General features: G+C 61.0%; 1 protein-coding gene across 4 annotated transcripts; it reads right to left on the bottom strand.

Annotated features, from left to right (window-relative positions):
- Positions 1-4,649: 4,649 nt before the first annotated feature.
- SLC37A2 (solute carrier family 37 member 2) lies at positions 4,650-15,303 on the bottom strand. 4 transcript variants are annotated; one of them, XM_063355169.1, is made up of 20 exons: positions 15,166-15,303; positions 12,729-12,810; positions 12,523-12,610; positions 12,036-12,114; positions 11,711-11,846; positions 11,200-11,276; positions 10,942-11,108; positions 10,478-10,515; positions 10,071-10,253; positions 9,807-9,897; positions 9,652-9,714; positions 9,048-9,133; positions 8,057-8,105; positions 7,670-7,743; positions 7,122-7,200; positions 6,921-7,018; positions 6,536-6,600; positions 6,224-6,271; positions 5,639-5,671; positions 4,650-5,163 (listed from the first exon to the last, which is right to left on the bottom strand). In XM_063355169.1, exons 1-18 carry the CDS (start codon positions 15,222-15,224, stop codon positions 6,229-6,231), a joined length of 1,557 nt encoding a protein of 518 aa, XP_063211239.1. In that variant the 5' UTR covers positions 15,225-15,303; the 3' UTR covers positions 4,650-5,163; positions 5,639-5,671; positions 6,224-6,228. The 4 variants fall into 4 exon arrangements, with proteins under 4 accessions (XP_063211239.1, XP_063211240.1, XP_063211241.1 ...); XM_063355170.1 differs by lacking the exon at positions 5,639-5,671; XM_063355171.1 differs by lacking the exons at positions 5,639-5,671; positions 6,224-6,271.
- Between the last annotated feature and the right edge of the window lie 285 nt (positions 15,304-15,588).

Here is a 15,588-nt window from a genome sequence, read left to right as displayed (position 1 = left end):
CTGGGCCGAGCTCTGAGCTGGCAGACGGCTCGGCCTCGTGCCCATGCGGCAAATCAATCTGTTGATAGCAGCGGCTCACACAGGCCGTCTGTCTGTACTAAACTAGCAATAACAACCGCTTTGTGCTGTCCGAGCGGTCCCTCGACCGCGATGGTTTGGTTTCTTGCATGAAATCTCACGTGGCTTTCAACTTCCTTGCAGGAGAAAAAGCGTTTCGGTGGCCCGGGGCGTGGCGTGAGCCTTCTGGAGCAGGGAAGGAGCCTTCACCATCCGTACTGCGCCGGGGAGAGGTTCCCACAGGCGCCCCGTGGTAGCCGGGGGAGGTGAGTTACGTTACAGCTCGTGCTTTTCTGGCCCCGGAGGGATGGAGACGCTCAGCCTTTCACGGCGGAGTGGGCAGCAGGTATTGCCGGGAGGTCGAAGCCGAGTGCAAGACGGTGCCGCAGCCCTGAGCTGTGTTCAGGGGCAATATAGCCCAAAAACCCGAGGGCAAGAAACTCATAGCTCTCACGCAGATTTTATTCCTTTTTTTCCCATTTTAGAGAATCGGTCTTGTTTTCATTTGGAACTGAAGACGGTGAACGGGAGATAAAAGAACCGCCTGGCTTCTCCCAGCCCTGTCCTGCCAGCTGTCAGTCACAAAATATCGCTATCAGGACATGAAAGATTAATAAGGCAGAGCTAGCGACGCTTCCCCTGCAGAAAATGCCCCAGCACCCAGGAGCCCTAACTCGGTCAGCTAAAAACGTGTAAGTACATTTCAAAAAAAAGGCAGAGGAGAGGTGTCTCTGCTTTTCCAGCCGCGTAAACGCTCAATCCCTTCCTATCCTGAAGCCTATGTCCAAGGGAGTCGAACTATCGTGTTCAGGAACACGCCGAGCATTTATGCAACACAAGCGTGTCGGGTCTCTTGGTGATTTTGAAGTTACGCCTGAAACAAAATTCATATTTAATTCATCATCTTAATAACATTTATGAACACGAAGCTAGTCTTGCAGCTCGCTCCGGCTCCGCGCCTGCCGTCTCTTTATTCCCCGCGCTTGTGCGAGAGCAGTGGGCCGGTTCGCAGACCCTCGGTGAGGCCGGGCTGGCAAGCCGTGCCAGCCGGAGACGGCGGCGTTTTGCCAGGCTTTGAGTCCGACGAATGGGGAAGCCGTGGCAAAAGCAGCTGGGGGGCGCTAAAAAAAAAAAAAAAAAAAAAAAAAACAAAAACCCAACCCTAAAAGCAGAAATGTGAAGCTTCTTCCAGTTTTGCGCCGTAAATAAAGCCAAGGTATTTGCTTTTTCTCTCCCCTTAATCCTTTTGTAACTAAAATCAGTCAAAAGGCTCATCGTGCGGGGGAGGATTTTGGGGAGAGTGGAAAGCCGTGCTGCGGGAGGGACGCGGTGGCTCTTGCACAAGGAGGCCATTTCAGCGCTTTCCCCAAAATCCCGTTAACTGGGGAAAGAGACCCATGTGCTCTCGCCCCCCCCCAAAAAAAAAACCAAACATTTTGAGCTCCATCCTCATCCTTCGCCACCCTTGGCAGCGGGGAACAACCAGCTGGATGAACTCAGCCCGGGCTCTCTCCCTGTATTTATTTATTCTGGGCAATTCTGCTCCTCCCCGCGCAGGGGCTTTCCAGACAGTTCCTGTTTATTTTGGGGAGGGCGGGGGGGGGGGGGGTGGGGGGGGAAAGGACCACGTCAAGGAATTGGTATGAGCCGGAGCTGCTTTCCAGCCGGTCCCAAACGCCGAGTTTTGTTGCTGTCCCCCACCCAAACCTTCAGCTCCTGGAGAATAACCTCTCGCTAGCACATCCGCCTCCGTCCACCACCCTGATGATTGGGGGTTTTTGGTTTTTTTTTTGCAATTAATGTGTAGCAGGAGGGCGGGTTTGGCTTAAATCCCAACTTCTCAGTCGCTGGCAAAGGTGTTGGGAGCTCGGGAGATGTTATAGCCGAGGAGCCCTGCTCCGGCCCAGCTTTCTCCCAAAACTGCGAGCGAATGAGCCCAGCTTTCTTCTTGCAGGGTGGCACTGCCGGGTGTTCCGTGTCCGGAGGCGACAACCCCGTGCGGGCGAAAAATCCTGCTAAATCCCAGTGACAGGAATCCGCCGTGCCCAAAGGGATGTTTGCACGAGATACCGCGCGCGCTGGGAGGAGAGCGGCCAAGCTGCTTTCAGGTCAGGTGGGAAAACAGCCCTTTTACCTCCTAAATTCCCGACCTGGCTCGTTAGGGATGCTCTCACACCGGGATGCCGCCGCCCAGCTCATCACAGGCTCCCGGGACCCGAGGACGGCTGCTTCCCTCCCGCCGGTGGCCAAGTGGTGCCGGAGCGGGAACGGAGGGAGAACAAGTGTCTGCAGGAGAAACTTCTCTCCTTGATTTAAGGTCCGTGAATGACGGCAATTCCTCACGCCTCGTGCTGCGCTCTGCCGGCACTTAATTACCCTCGCTGGTAAAAGCTGGCCTCTTATTTCCACTTTGACTTTGCTGACTTCAGCTTCCCTGCCGTTGAATCCCGCTTTGCCTTTGGCTGCTAATTAAAAAGCCCTTCAGCGTTCACCGGCTGCTCCTTGCATAGGTAATTACGGCCCGTGCCCCAGCCACCTCTTCACCTTCACAGCGGCCTGGTGGAGTGACGGCGTTCCTCCGAAATATGTGCAACCCTTTCCCAGGCTACCTCAGCCGAAACGGTAATCGCCGCGCTGGGGGCCGGGGTGTCACCTATGGAAAACCACCCAGGCTCTGCGTTGACCCAACGGGCTCCTAATGAGCTTGTTTCAGGCGCGATGGTTTGTTTGGGTTTTGTGTTGGGTTGGTTTTTTTTTCCCCCCTATCCGCAGGACAGCAGCAGGAGCGTGTTCGTGTTCTCCTGGCTCACGCAGCCCCCTCGCCGCGCCGCAGGGGCTCATGGCGGGGCGGGGGGGGAAAAGCAGCGGCCCCTTCTCCGGCGGCGGAGGAACGAGGCGAGGTGAGTTGTGCAGGCTTCTCCTGGAGGAGCTCGGCTCCGTTTAAACAGTCCTTTGGCCGGGACAAACCCAGGGGATCCCCCCCCTGCCTTCCTGCCCACCACTCAGTCTCTAAAATCTCAGCGAGATCTGGGGTTTTCTTTGGCATTTGGCTCTTTTTTCTTTTTTTTTTTTTAAGGTTTCAAACTGCCGTGGGCCGTCTGCCCTTTCTCCTCGCTCCCGGCAGCGCAGCCAAGGCTGCTCAGACTTTCCAAACACGAGCGGGACGCGGCCCAGGCCTAAATTTGTCCCGGAAAAACTATGAGCAGCTGAAAGAACAGGCAGGAGGTGGCGGGGCGGGGGAAAAAAAAGGAAGAAAGGGGGGGGAAAAAAAAAAAAACCAACCACCAAACCAACTTGCTTTTGCAATAAGCCCCTGCGTGTGTCAGGGTTTGTGGGATTTTTTTTTGCTTGAAAATGTATTTTCAAGCCCTCCCCTGGCCTCCTCCACCAGGTGGATGGCAATTAAGCAAAGCGAAAGCTCAGTCACGTGTGCGCCGAAATTATCGTTCTCAGCCGGGTGCGTGGCATCGCTCCGCTGGCATCGTTGGCCCGCGTGCCATCAGAGGCCACGTTTGCCAGGAGCCGCACAGCCCGGGGAGGCTGCGGTGTCAGCCCCTTGTCTCTGCTGAGGACAGACCCTGCCGTACCCTGCCGTGATGCCTCTCCCTAATGGCTCCGTTGGGGTTTGCCCCAGGGGAAGGTTATTTTCCTGGGGGGGGGGGAAAGGCAATTGGGGATTTTGCTTTCCTCCGCCTGCCCCGTCATTTCTCCTGCATTCTCCCCCAGGGATCCGCAGGCAACCTGCGAATTTGCAAGCCCCGTCGAGCCGCTCCGGTTCAGCGTGGAGAGGACCGAAGGCCATCGCCATCCAGCCACCTCGAACGTGTGGCTGCCGTTCTCCGAGTTGCCTGTCCCCCCCTCCATGCCGCTCCATCACCTCGCAGGGGTTTACAGGGAGCTGATCCAACTGGCCAGCAGGTTTTCTTCTTTAGATTTTTTTTTTTTTTTAAATTTTTTTTCCCCTTCGCTGATGAAATCAGCACTTAATAAAATCACATCGGGCCCAGATGTTTGCTCCTCAGGTTAAGATCCAAGGAGGTGAAGTCAATGAGAGTTCAGATTTATACCGGGCGTAAACGCAGCCCCGGGCACCCGGCGCTTGCTCTCCCCTGGGCGGAGAGCCGGAGCCTGCCCGGGCGCGATCCCTGGATGGCGAACAGGCTGGGAAACGCACCCCACAGCTCGCGAATGCCCCGTGCGCCCCGGCTCCTCGCGCATCGAAGCCCCAGCGCGCAGCTGGCCCCCCGCCTTAACCAAGGGACGCTGCTGGGGCCTCCCAGACCCACCCCCTCCCCGGGGGATCCCGCATGGCCGGCAGGTTTCACCTCCCCGGCGCTCGCAGGCGCCCGTCACGTGGCTCCTCTTAATTAGGAGGCGTCTAACGAAAGACCATCAGCCACCTGCACTGAACTGCACAGCGTGTGAGCGGCTGTTTGCCATGGGGCAGGGGCTGATAGATGCCTATGGGTCCTTCTTTTCGGGCCAAATGGTACAAATTAGGAATCGTCATAATCGGGGAAAAATGCTCTCTTGCTTTTGGTTGGGTTTTTTCGGTTGGTTGTTTTTTTTTGTTTGTTTGTTTTTTTCAGTGGGATGAGACGAAGAACAACACCAGCTTAATTAGGGCTCGGAGAAAAGCCCGGGGATGTTCTCTATGTAGAATAAGCGGCGCCTCAAGTGACCTGGCACAGCCCTCCTGGTCCAGTGTCCTGAAATACCGAGCGCTGGGACGGAGCAGGCCTGCACGAGAGACTGCCTGTGGGGAAAAGCGATCATCGCCCCCGAGTCCACGCAGACCTGGCCGAGCCCCACCAGGAAAAGGCGTGGAGTGGCAACACAGGTTTTGCATGTTTTTTATTCATAAAACGGCCAAGGGTGAAGAATCGGCCCAGAAAACCGGTCGGCCAGGGCCCTCGGACTGCTCCTTGCCGCTGCCTCCCTCCGAAGCAAACCCGTGGTGGCGGTACGGGCTCGCGGGGCCGTGCCTGAGGCCAAGCCTCGGCTCTGCCGAGAGGAACACGCTCCTGGCGTGCCCCAGCCTCTGTCTTCCCTCCGGGCCTCTCGGCTCGGAGCGGCTCGTGGGGGACGCGTCAAAATTCCTTAAACCTGCAGGGAGAGAAGCGAGCCGGCTGAGTGCGGTGGGCACCGTTCGGCGGGTGTTGGGATCAGTGACGGGAGCCACCGTGCTGCTGGCGAGATGGAAAACGGCTCTGACAGGCGACCCCAGCCCCATCCGCGCCGTAAGACCAGAGGAGAAGCAGGTGCAAGGAGGAGATCCGGCCACCGTTTTGTCTCCGGCCAAAGCTGAAACGTCCCCAGTAAAAACCCCCCCGGTGTTTGCACCTCCTCTCCAAGCTGCTCCAGAGACAACGCGCTCCCCAAAGCCCTCTAAGGTCTCGCAGTTTTCCCACAAACTGAGCTAGCGGCTTTCCCCCGGCACAAACCAGCCGGATTTGGGTGCAAATGGGGACGGTGGCAACCTGGCCAGGACAGTCCTCGCCCCAACCAGCCCCGGCACAAGAGAGCAGAGCCTGACAGCCCTCCACCGGCGGCTGGAGAAGGAGATTTGGGCCGCACTTACCGCAGCGCGAGGCCCAGACTATTGGTCTGTCACCTGCAAACACAAGACATAAAGGACCAAACGTTTTCGCAGGGCGGTGCGGGACCTGGCACCCCCACCACCGGGCTGGCGGCAGCCCCTTCCCCCGTGGTGCTCGCGGCTGGGGCTTCGGTGGCAATCGGAGGCAGGCCGGTGCTGATTTGGAGATTATTTACACCCTCGCTGCAGTGATTCGGCCACGGATTTGATTAGCGAGCTTGCACTCTGTGTAATCAAGCTCATTAGCGCGGGTGGGCGAGTCAGCCTACGGATTCGGTCGTTTCAAGTGCATTAATCATTGCCAATCAATGGGGCATCTGGGCTAACATCTCGGAAGTCGGCCGGAGACGAGGACGCGCTGCCCACCCGCCCGTCCGCACTGTCTTCCCCGGCCGTTGCGATTTGATCCTTTGATTCCCAAATCTTGATCTCGGCCCTGAGATTATCCTCAGTGGTACGGCTGTTCCAAGCCGAGCCCGCCAAGCGAAACTCAAAATCGGGGCGGGAGGGGGGGGAATCAGGCTTGCGTTTGCATTTAATCCTTGGGGCTCAAGCGGGGATACTCACACAAGCTACTTCCCATCCAGCACTGACTCTGTTAGCTGCACGCTAGAGCTACAAAGACACAAGGATGGCGCGTTTAGCACCGAGAGGCTTCCGCGAGGCACGGATGGCTAAAATCCCCCGTGTGCTGCCCTGGCTCGAGGTGGAAATGTCTTTGTGCCCGCAGCAGTGAGACGTCAGGCGGACGGCCTCGTGGTGCCCGCGTGGAGGTGCAGCAGTGACAGCAAGGGATAACAAACATCTTTCCGGAGCGGCACCAACGCCATGTTTTGGCATTGTGGGACCGGAGGCCACCCCAGGACGGTGCGTACGTACCCTCTCTTCCTTGCTATGCAGCCGCACCACCCACGGACCTCTTTGACCACCACTCGAGCCAGGAGCTGCAAGGGGAAAGGTGGAGGATCACCACGGAGCCGATGGCTCTGCAGCCCCCAGCCCCTGCACCAGCGTTTCCATCGCCGGGAGACAAATTTTAAGGCTCTTCCTCGGGAAGATCGCATCGACTAAAAGCGCGCGTGGAGGAGGCCGTTGGGAGAAGCCAAGCGAATGGAGGCAAAGGTTTGGAGTCAATGTGGGGCTTTGCAATTCGCCCTGTGCCCGGTTGTCTCCCGAGGACTGTCCCTGCCCTCTGGTGGCACGTGGGTGGCTACAAGGGACCCCTTGACTATCCAGGCTGAGAAAACGCCGAGGAGGGACCTACCAGGCAAGCCAAGACGTCGGCTGCTATCAACATGTAGAAGACGTTATTCCAGCCCGTGGGGGAGATGAGCCCGGCGAGCAGCGGCCCCAGTGCGGCACCTGCGAGGGGACGTGAGGCGCGTGAGGAGATGTCCCGTGCACGGGGCCAGTTGACCCGCACCCGCCAGCACCGCAGCGTGGGGGAAATCAGCGCTCGACGTACCTACGGATCCTGTGCCGTCGATGATGGCCGTGACGGTAGAAAGGGCTTTGGCATTTCCTTTGAGAGACTCATGGGTGCCCTGTAGGGACGGAGGAGTAAAACGTAAGGAGGAAAAGTGGCTTCGGGGTCCGCAGATGGCAAGTCCCAGCGTGAGGCCGCTCGCACCCCAGGCCCCATGGACCAAACTCGGACGCTGCTTGCGGCCAAGCCACAGCAAAACCGGGATTGCCAACAGCCGGCAGCCATCCCAGGTGATTTCCCAGCAAATTTTTCCACCGGGATTGCGCTTAGAGGGAGACACAGTGGGGCTAAAGCAGAGTTGTGCAGCCAAGGTGAAAAAGCAACAGGGGAAAAAAAAAGCCGTGTTTAAGGGAAGGGACTGACTGCAGCGCGAGGTGCGACAGCCCTGCCCTTCTCCTCTGGGCTTCGGAGGCGTTGGAAAACAAAGCTAAAAGGCAAAATCCCAGCAAATATTCCTCTGGGAAAGGGGGAGCAGCCTTTTGGGTGTGCAAGGCAGCTGGGGCAAGGGTCCGAGGTGCGGCTCTTACCAAATCTGCCGAAACCGCTGTCGTGATGAGAGCGTAGGGCCCGTTAACCAGAGCGCCGCAGACGATCAGCATCGCTACAGGGAACGAGAAGGACGCAGAGTTACCCGGGGAGAGATTAAGTCTTTAAGTGCGGGGAGCAGCAGGGCGTCGGGTCCGTCGTTCCCAGACCCCGTGCGGATATCGCTGGCCCGAGCACCCGCCTCCTGTTCTTCTCCGTTTTCCCCAGGACATCCCACCCAGCAGGCAGCAAACGCTCATCCAGCACCACCCTCCCTCAAATCCCAGGCCGGGAGCCTGGCTCGAGAGAAGAGATAAAGGCAGGTGAGTCTGCAGCATCTCCCACTGCCCCTTTGGTGACGGAAGCCACCGCGCCGAGGAGCTCCTTACCTATTGACGTGCCGATGCCATTCTGGCCGACGTGGTTATACAAGAACAGCTGGAAAAGAGACGTTAAGATGAACCAGTTTACGGCTATTCCAGCTGTTTTCCCAAGCGTTTCCCCTGCAGCACCAAGCAGCACCCCGGGGACAGGACGGAGAAAGACGGGGACCTGAATTATCCCCGGCACCAAACTTCGCAGCCCGCCCGGCCCCTCAACCTCTACGCGTCGTTTGAAGAGGAGAGTGCCAGCCGGGACAGGGAGCCGAGCGCGCCCTTGGCTCTGCATCCCGCCGTCTGCCTGCCAGATGAAATACCTGGCAGCTGGCAAACAGAGGTGCCGCCGCGATTTATGGCCCGGCGAGGCTCGCGCGCCTCCCCGCCGGCTGAAGCCAGACGGTAATTTGCCCCGCCGGCGCTATCGGGGCCGGGGGGGGGGGACCTGGACGTGACGCGGCCTCTCTGCTTTTCAGCGCACGCCACCTTCTTCACAGCGGAGAGGCTGGCGACCCAGAGCCAGCCAGGCTTGGATTACAGCTAATTAGCCGCGGTTTTTTTGCGGCAGCGAAGCCAAATGAGCTCTGTGCAGGTGCTCGGGAAGGACGTCTCGGCCAAGCGCCGGCAGAGCGTGAGGCCGTCGGCATGGGGGCTTTTGGGATGCAAAGCAAAGAGACGAAAAAGCTGGACCGGCTTGGTGGGACCCCCAAGGCATTAAGACGGAGCAGGGTTATGGCAGGATGGAGGTAAAAGAAAAAACCCTAAAGGGCTTTTTTTCAGCTGTCAAGGCCTCAACAATCCCCTCCCAGCACCCAGGTCTGAATGTCCACCCTGGGAACCATCTGGCCACGTGGATCAATCCCAGCTCTCGTCTCAGCCGAGCGCATGACCAGCTCGTCCCGGGCGTTGGGAAGAGGAAGGCGGCCGTGACTCAAAGGAGCCAGAGGAGAGGAAACCCTCGTGACTGGGGGTTTTTTTTTTTCCCCCCCCCGTGATAACGCACCATGGGAGCGGCGACAACCAGCATCACGCAGCACGTGGTGGCTCTGCCGCCCGTGTAGTCAGAGATGAGGCCGGCGAAGATCCCCCCTGCAAGGAGGAGTCACAGGTGTCTGTCACACCGCCCCAGCGGCAAAGCTTCGCCCGGGCTTAGCTCAAAATCCCACGGGATGCTGCGCCGTGATGCTCCTTCATCCCCGAGCTTTTGAGCGCGACGCCCCCAAGGTTAAATGCAGTAACATCAGAGTGAAGGGCTTTGATTTATCCCTGCCTCTTGCTCCCTGCAGATGGTTTCCCTGCACCTGCACGCAGCTCTGGTCTCTTCTACGCTTGCAAAATCTATTATTTATCTAAGGAAAAGGAGAAGCTGAGCAAGCAAGACCCAAGGGAAGGTGTTGCGATGGTCACCTGGATGGCGAAATAAAAGCAAGGGGCGTTTGCTGCCTGCTGAGCCCTACGGATGCCGAATAAACCTTTGCAACGGTGCTCTGGGGAAAAGAGACGGGGTTACCGGCAAAGCCTTCCCACGGAGGGGATCGTCCATCAAGGCGAGGGTTGTCCCCAAATCATCCCTGATCCACCCCCCTGCGCCTGAGTAGGTGACGCACCTAAAATGCCTCCGACGTCAAAGAGGGTCGACAGGTCTCCGGCTTCCTTGGCACTGAAATGAGCTGCCGGGGAGAGGAGAGGGGTGAGGAGATGCTCCCCTTGGCAGGCCGTTGAACCCCCCGGGGCTCCCACCTCACCCTCCCCAAAAACTCACCCACGTTCACGATGTAGAGGGGCAGCCAGTAGAGGAAGGTGTAGCTCACCAGCTTGGCAAAGAGCAGGCAAAGGGAGAACTCCACCACGCCCTGGCAGGAGAGGAGAAGACATCAGAGGAGCCTCCTTCTCCCAAGCCTCCTCCAGATGGCGGGTTGTCCCCCAGTTCTCTGCCCAGTGGGCACCCCATTGATGGGGTGACCTGCCCTGGCTTTGCTCTCTCCTCCATCCCCCGTCACGACGCAAGGGGCATCCCGTGACTCACGGGGATCCGGAGCGCCCCAAGGAAGCTGATGGCTTCGGGCTCCTCCACTGGCTCCTTGGGGCTGTCGGAGCGGTCCGTGCTGCTCTGGCCTGAGATGCTCAGTGGCCCCTCGTTGGAGGTGACTCCTTCGGGATCCTTCTCGTTGGAGGTCACCCCTCCAGCATCCTCCTCGTCGGAGGCCATCTAAAGCCGAAAGCAGGAGATGTGACTCTCGTTGCTGGAAGGGGCCGAAATACCAGATTCGCCGCCGGGATGGGACCTGGAGGATGCTCACACTGGAGCAACCTCCTCGATAACTGAACATCCCTCTAATTTCTGGCGTTATGACCCGACCACCCCAGTTGTTCCCAGTAAACCGAGCAACCACCCAGCCCAGGAGAAGCCTGTTGGGAATCGATTGGACTCACGTGATGCAGAGGCGGACTGCAGCCCACGTCCTCGGGATCTGCAGGGAGAAAGGAGAACCCGTGAGAGAGCCTTGACCGGCCCTGCTTCCCCCGGCTCTCCCTCCAGCATCTCACCCCGCAGAGGCGAAACGGGGGGCTGGGAACCCCCCGGGGCTGGGCTGAACCTCCGGGTACCCGCTTCCCGGCTAGCGAAAAACCCTGGTAAAAATCCCAAAGGGCTTCCCAAATCTTTCCTAGAAAGACAGGCTGAGAGGAGAGAGCAGCCGAGGGGCTGAGCCTGCCTGGATGAGCCCAAAGGATGCTGAGCGTAACTCGGGGGGGGGGGGTGGTCCACGCCCCGGCTTGCCACCAGCTGGAAAGAAGTATTTGGGGTTGCCAAAAATTCTTGGAGAGGGGCAAGGAGAAGACTTGCGGCCCCGCTGATGTCAGCGTTACGCTGCCGGTGACGGATCACGCCCACTCACACTCCACAAGGAAGAAGAAGCAGACGATGCCCACGGCGGCGATGATGATGCCGGGCACGACGAAGGACAGGCCCCAGGCTGAGGAAACCCAGGCGCCGGCGATGAGCGACCCCAAGATGTTGCCGACGGAGGTGTGCGAGTTCCAGATGCCCATGATCAAACCTCTCCTGGCGGGGACAGAGCCGGGCTCGGTGTCGCCGGGGTGGGGACAGGGATGAGGATGAGGCGGGGGGGGGATGCGCCGAAGGAAACACTCACTTTCCTTTCCCGAACCAGTTCCCGACGCACGCCACGACGGCGGGCCAGCCCGTCGTCTGCACCAGCCCGTTGCAGACCTGGCAAGAGACCGGCGGCGTTACGCGGCATCGGCGGCCCCCGGTGAGCGCCGACTTGATCCCCTGTGCCGTTGGGGGTAGCCAGGCCCAAAAATAGCCCCCCCATCCCAAAGCTGTTGAAAAAAGTACTCGTTTTGGGGGGCTTTTCCCCCCCCACTGCAGCAATCCTGGAGCCGTCGGTATCATTCGCGTGGCTAAATCGGGAGCGGGTTGGTGTTGCCAAACCGGCCGCCCGCCCTGCATGGCAAAACGGGGCGCGCCCGGTGGTTTCGGCGCCCACGCCACGCGTTTTGCGGGGAGTGGAAATGCCCGGCGTTCTCCCGCTTGGAAACCGGGCCAAGCCACATTCCCGAAAGCCGCCAAAAAAAAAAAACCCCGGGATGAGGCCGGGGGGGTAAAATCCGGAGCCTGGGCCTCCTCCGGCGTGGACATACCTGCACGATGATGAAGTACCAGAGGACGTGGATGTCCCAGAAGTAGCCGAGGCCGAAGAGCGCGGTGAAGAGCCCGCTCAGCACCATCCCCCCCGCGAGGTAGTAGCGCAGGGGGAGCCGCTCCCCGAAAATGCCGCTGCGGAGAGAGGGAAGAGCGCGGCCAGGAGCTGTCACGGGTGACGCCACCGACGGGTGTTATCCCACCGAACCCGTGCCCCGAATCCCAAGCGGCTCCCAGCAGCGACCGGCTGCTTTCCCGGCGGCACAACCCCACCCTGACGGAAAACAGGTGAACTGGTGCAAACTGGGGAAAGGGGAGGGGTACCTGATAAACATCCCGATGGCGTAGGCCACCAGGAAGGCGTTATCCAGCGCCCCGAAAAGCTCCTTGTAGTTGTCCCCATCTGGAAAAGAAATATTAAGGCCACCTCAGCCCAGGTCCCGTCTTGTTTTCCCTCCCCGTGGCCACTGGCTCCTCGTCCTCGTCCCCTCCTGTCCCCAACCCCCTTCTCCCCGGCGGTGGCGGGGGGGGGGGATCTCGGTGCCTGGCCGGGTGCCATCGAGCACTGGGAGCCGGCCCCGTGCCGACCCCGATTTCACCACCCGCTGGCTGCCCTTCGGCCCCGGGGGCACAGGGCGGGATGCGAGCTGCTTAATTACCTCCGGGTGCCTAACGAGCAGCCGGCCCCCTGCCAAAAATCTCTGGCCACGACCTGGCTTTGGGCACAGAGAGGGGGAACCCGACTTGGCCGGGTAGTTTTTGGGGTGCCGGGGAGGGTGGGGGGGGGACACACACACACACGCAGCCTTACCGAAGGGTGCCCAGCTGCACCACGTGCTGCTGTTGGAGTCGTTGCGGGGGTTCGGGCCCAAGGCCGAGCAATTGGGGTGTAGCTGGCTCTGTAGCGGGGGGGGGGAGAGGAGGGGGGAGATCAGGGTGCTGGAGGACATTGCCCCCCCGACCCCACCCCACATCTTGTCCCCTCTGCCCGCCGTTGGGGGTGAGGTTGGCGCTGACCTTGACGATGCTGATGGGTTTTCGGGAGAGGTGGTAGCTGGTGTAGCAGAGGAAGGTCAACACCAACGTCAACCCCCGGTACCTGCGGGGAAAAAGCCGGAGCGAGGGGTTGGGGGGTGGGGGGGGGTCAGGGGTGGCGGGACGGGGACGGGGACCCTGTCACCATCCCGGCTGGCAAAGCCCACCCTGGCCGGGGTGCGTCGCAGGCGCATCCGAGCCTCGCCGCCAGCCGTGCTCTTCCTCCTCCCTCCCCAAAATTAACGGAGTTGGGTGAAAAACACGAGCTAAAGGGGGAGGCGAGCCACCACCGCGCGGGTTTAGGATGCGCCCGCGCAGCTCCGCCGCCGGTTATCCTGCGGGATAAACTCCTGGGTTTTGGGTTTGGTTTTTTTTTTTTTTTTTCGGAGAGAAAAATATAAGCTACAGGGGGACGGGAGCCGCCGCCGCCGAAGGCGCTCAGGATGCGGGTGCGAATTTGGGATGCGCGCACGCAGCTCTGCCGCTCTTTAACCCGCGGGGTCTTAGGAAAGCGGAAAAAAGGGGGGGGTCGTTTCTGCTCGTTTTCCCGGTCGAATCCTCCTGGGGCCGTCAAACCGTGGAGGGGGGGTGAGGAAGTGCCTTCCCGGCGTCACGGGTGGAAACAGGGCACGAGCGCGCGGCTGATTCATCGTCACTCCTGGCGTTAATTAAAGACGAGCTGGGGGGGGGGAACGGGGAAAAGGGGGGGGACAGGACACCCCCGAGCGACACCGGCTCCGGTTCCTCCACCAAACAGCGCCTTTATCCCTTTTGCTGGAAACGGTGGGAAAAAAAATGGGATTTGGGCTGGGGGCCGGGGACGCTGCTCCCGGGAAAATTGAGGGATAAAGCCTGGAGAATCCCAAATAGGATCCGGAGCGGGATGAGCACCTCCCCATCCTGCATTTAGGGAGGGTTTTAGGGCAGCGCAGAGGATGGGAAAGGTCAGGGAGCGGCTCCGGCACCGAGGAGTGTCACGGGGTTCCTCCGAGTTTAGAAAAAAAAAAAAACAAACAACAAAACAAAACAAAAAAAAAAGCCTTTTTTTTTTTTTTTTTTTTTGGTGCGGTTTTAGCCCGTCCCGCTCCTCTTGGCGGTTTCGCTTCTTTGTGCAACTCCCGCAATTCCAGACGCCCCGCAAATCCAGCTCTCCGCTCCGGGCTGCCGGGGGCGTGGGGAAAAAAAAAAAAAAAAGAAAAAAAAAAAAATCCCTCCTTCCCACCCCCAAAAAATATACCTAACCCCCCCGAAATCACTGCTGGGGCCGTTGTCGAGGGGGGGGCGGAGGCTGATGCGAGGGGAGCGGAGAGGCCGAGGATGAGGAAGGGGAAGAGAAACTCTACGCACGGCATCCGACCCGGCCGGCTGCTGGGGGGTTGGTGGGGGGGGGTTTTCCCCCCCCCGACGTGCTCTGGCGGGGAGAACGGCAGCCGGTGGAGGGGGTTGTTTGGGCAACGGGCTCCCAAAATGGAAATATCTCGATTGCCACCTGGCCAAAAGGGAGGGCAAGCGGCAGGAATGCCGCTGTTGGCCGCGTCCCGCCGAATGCGGAGGGCCTGGCACACGCGGTGGCGACGCTCGAGGCCCGCTGGGCACTGCTGCCCGGCTTGGGGTGGCCCCGTGGCCCCCCCCCTGCCCAGCCGTGACCCAGTGGCCCTCCCGTCCCCGGGACAGCGCCTGGGTCACGCCAAAAGCCTTGGCCTTGACGCCGGAGCCGCGCCGGAGTCGGTCTCGGGGTCCCGGGGCGAGTGACCCCCCCACCCCAGTCCAGGGCCAGTCCCAGCCCGGTGTCGGTCCCCTGGCAAGTGACCTCCGGTCCAGGGCTGGTCCCCAGGAGGGCGATTCCCCCAGTCTAGGGCCGGTCCCTTATCCCGGTGCCGGTCCCCCGGTCCAGGGCCGGTCCCCATCCCTGTGCCGGTCCCCAGGCAAGCGACCCCGGTGCCGGGCCAGTCCCCATCCTGGTGTCGGTCCCCAGGCCAGTGACCCCCCCCCTGGCTCAGGGCTGGTCCCCAGCCCCCGGTGCCGGTCCTCAGGCAAGTGACCTCGGTCCGGTGCCGGTCCCTTATCCCGGTGCCGGTCCCCCGGTCCAGGGCCGGTTCCCATCCCGGTGCCGGTCCCCATCCCGGTGCCGGTCCCCATCCCGGTGTCGGTGCCCAGGCGAGTCACCCCCTGGCCCAGTGGCGGTCCCCATCCCGGTGCCGGTCCCCATCCCGGTGCCGGTCCCTTATCCCGCCGCCGGTCCCCATCCCGGTGCCGGTCCCTTATCCCGGTGCCGGTCCCCATCCCGGTGCCGGTCCCTTATCCCGCCGCCGGTCCCCAGCTCCAGGGCCGGTCCCATGCCGGTGCCGGTCCCCGGGCGAGTGACCCCGTGGCCCAGCGGCTGTCCCCATCCCGCTGCCGGTGTCCCCATCCCGCTCACCGGCTGTCCCGGGGGAGGGCGCGGAGCAGGCGGACCCCGGGGGCGAGCGCTGCCCTCATGGCGGGCGGCGGCGGCGGCGGCGCTGCCGGGTCCGTCCCACCCCCCCCCTCTACTCCCGCCGCTCCTTTTCACCGCCCCGCGGGGCCGCCGCTCCCCGCCCCCGGGCCCGCCCCGGCCCGGCCCCGGCCCCGGTCCCTGTCCCGGGGGGGGTGGGGGGGCGAGACGGCAGCGGCCCCCGCTCCGCTGCAAACAATAAACCGCCTTAAAATCCGGCTGGAAAGGGGGAAAAGCAAAGGCGGGCGGCGGGGATGGGGTCGGGGGGGTCGGGGGGGGGGTCACCCCCACTCGCTCCCCCCCCCCCCGCGGAGCTCCCAGGATTTTCCCCAGACGCCGCTTTTGCCGGCGGAAAAGGCCGGGTTAAAC

Source organism: Chroicocephalus ridibundus, chromosome 18 (assembly GCF_963924245.1).
Source record: "Chroicocephalus ridibundus chromosome 18, bChrRid1.1, whole genome shotgun sequence".
In the NCBI taxonomy this organism is placed as follows: domain Eukaryota; kingdom Metazoa; phylum Chordata; class Aves; order Charadriiformes; family Laridae; genus Chroicocephalus; species Chroicocephalus ridibundus.
This window is presented reverse-complemented; position numbering and strand designations above follow the sequence as displayed.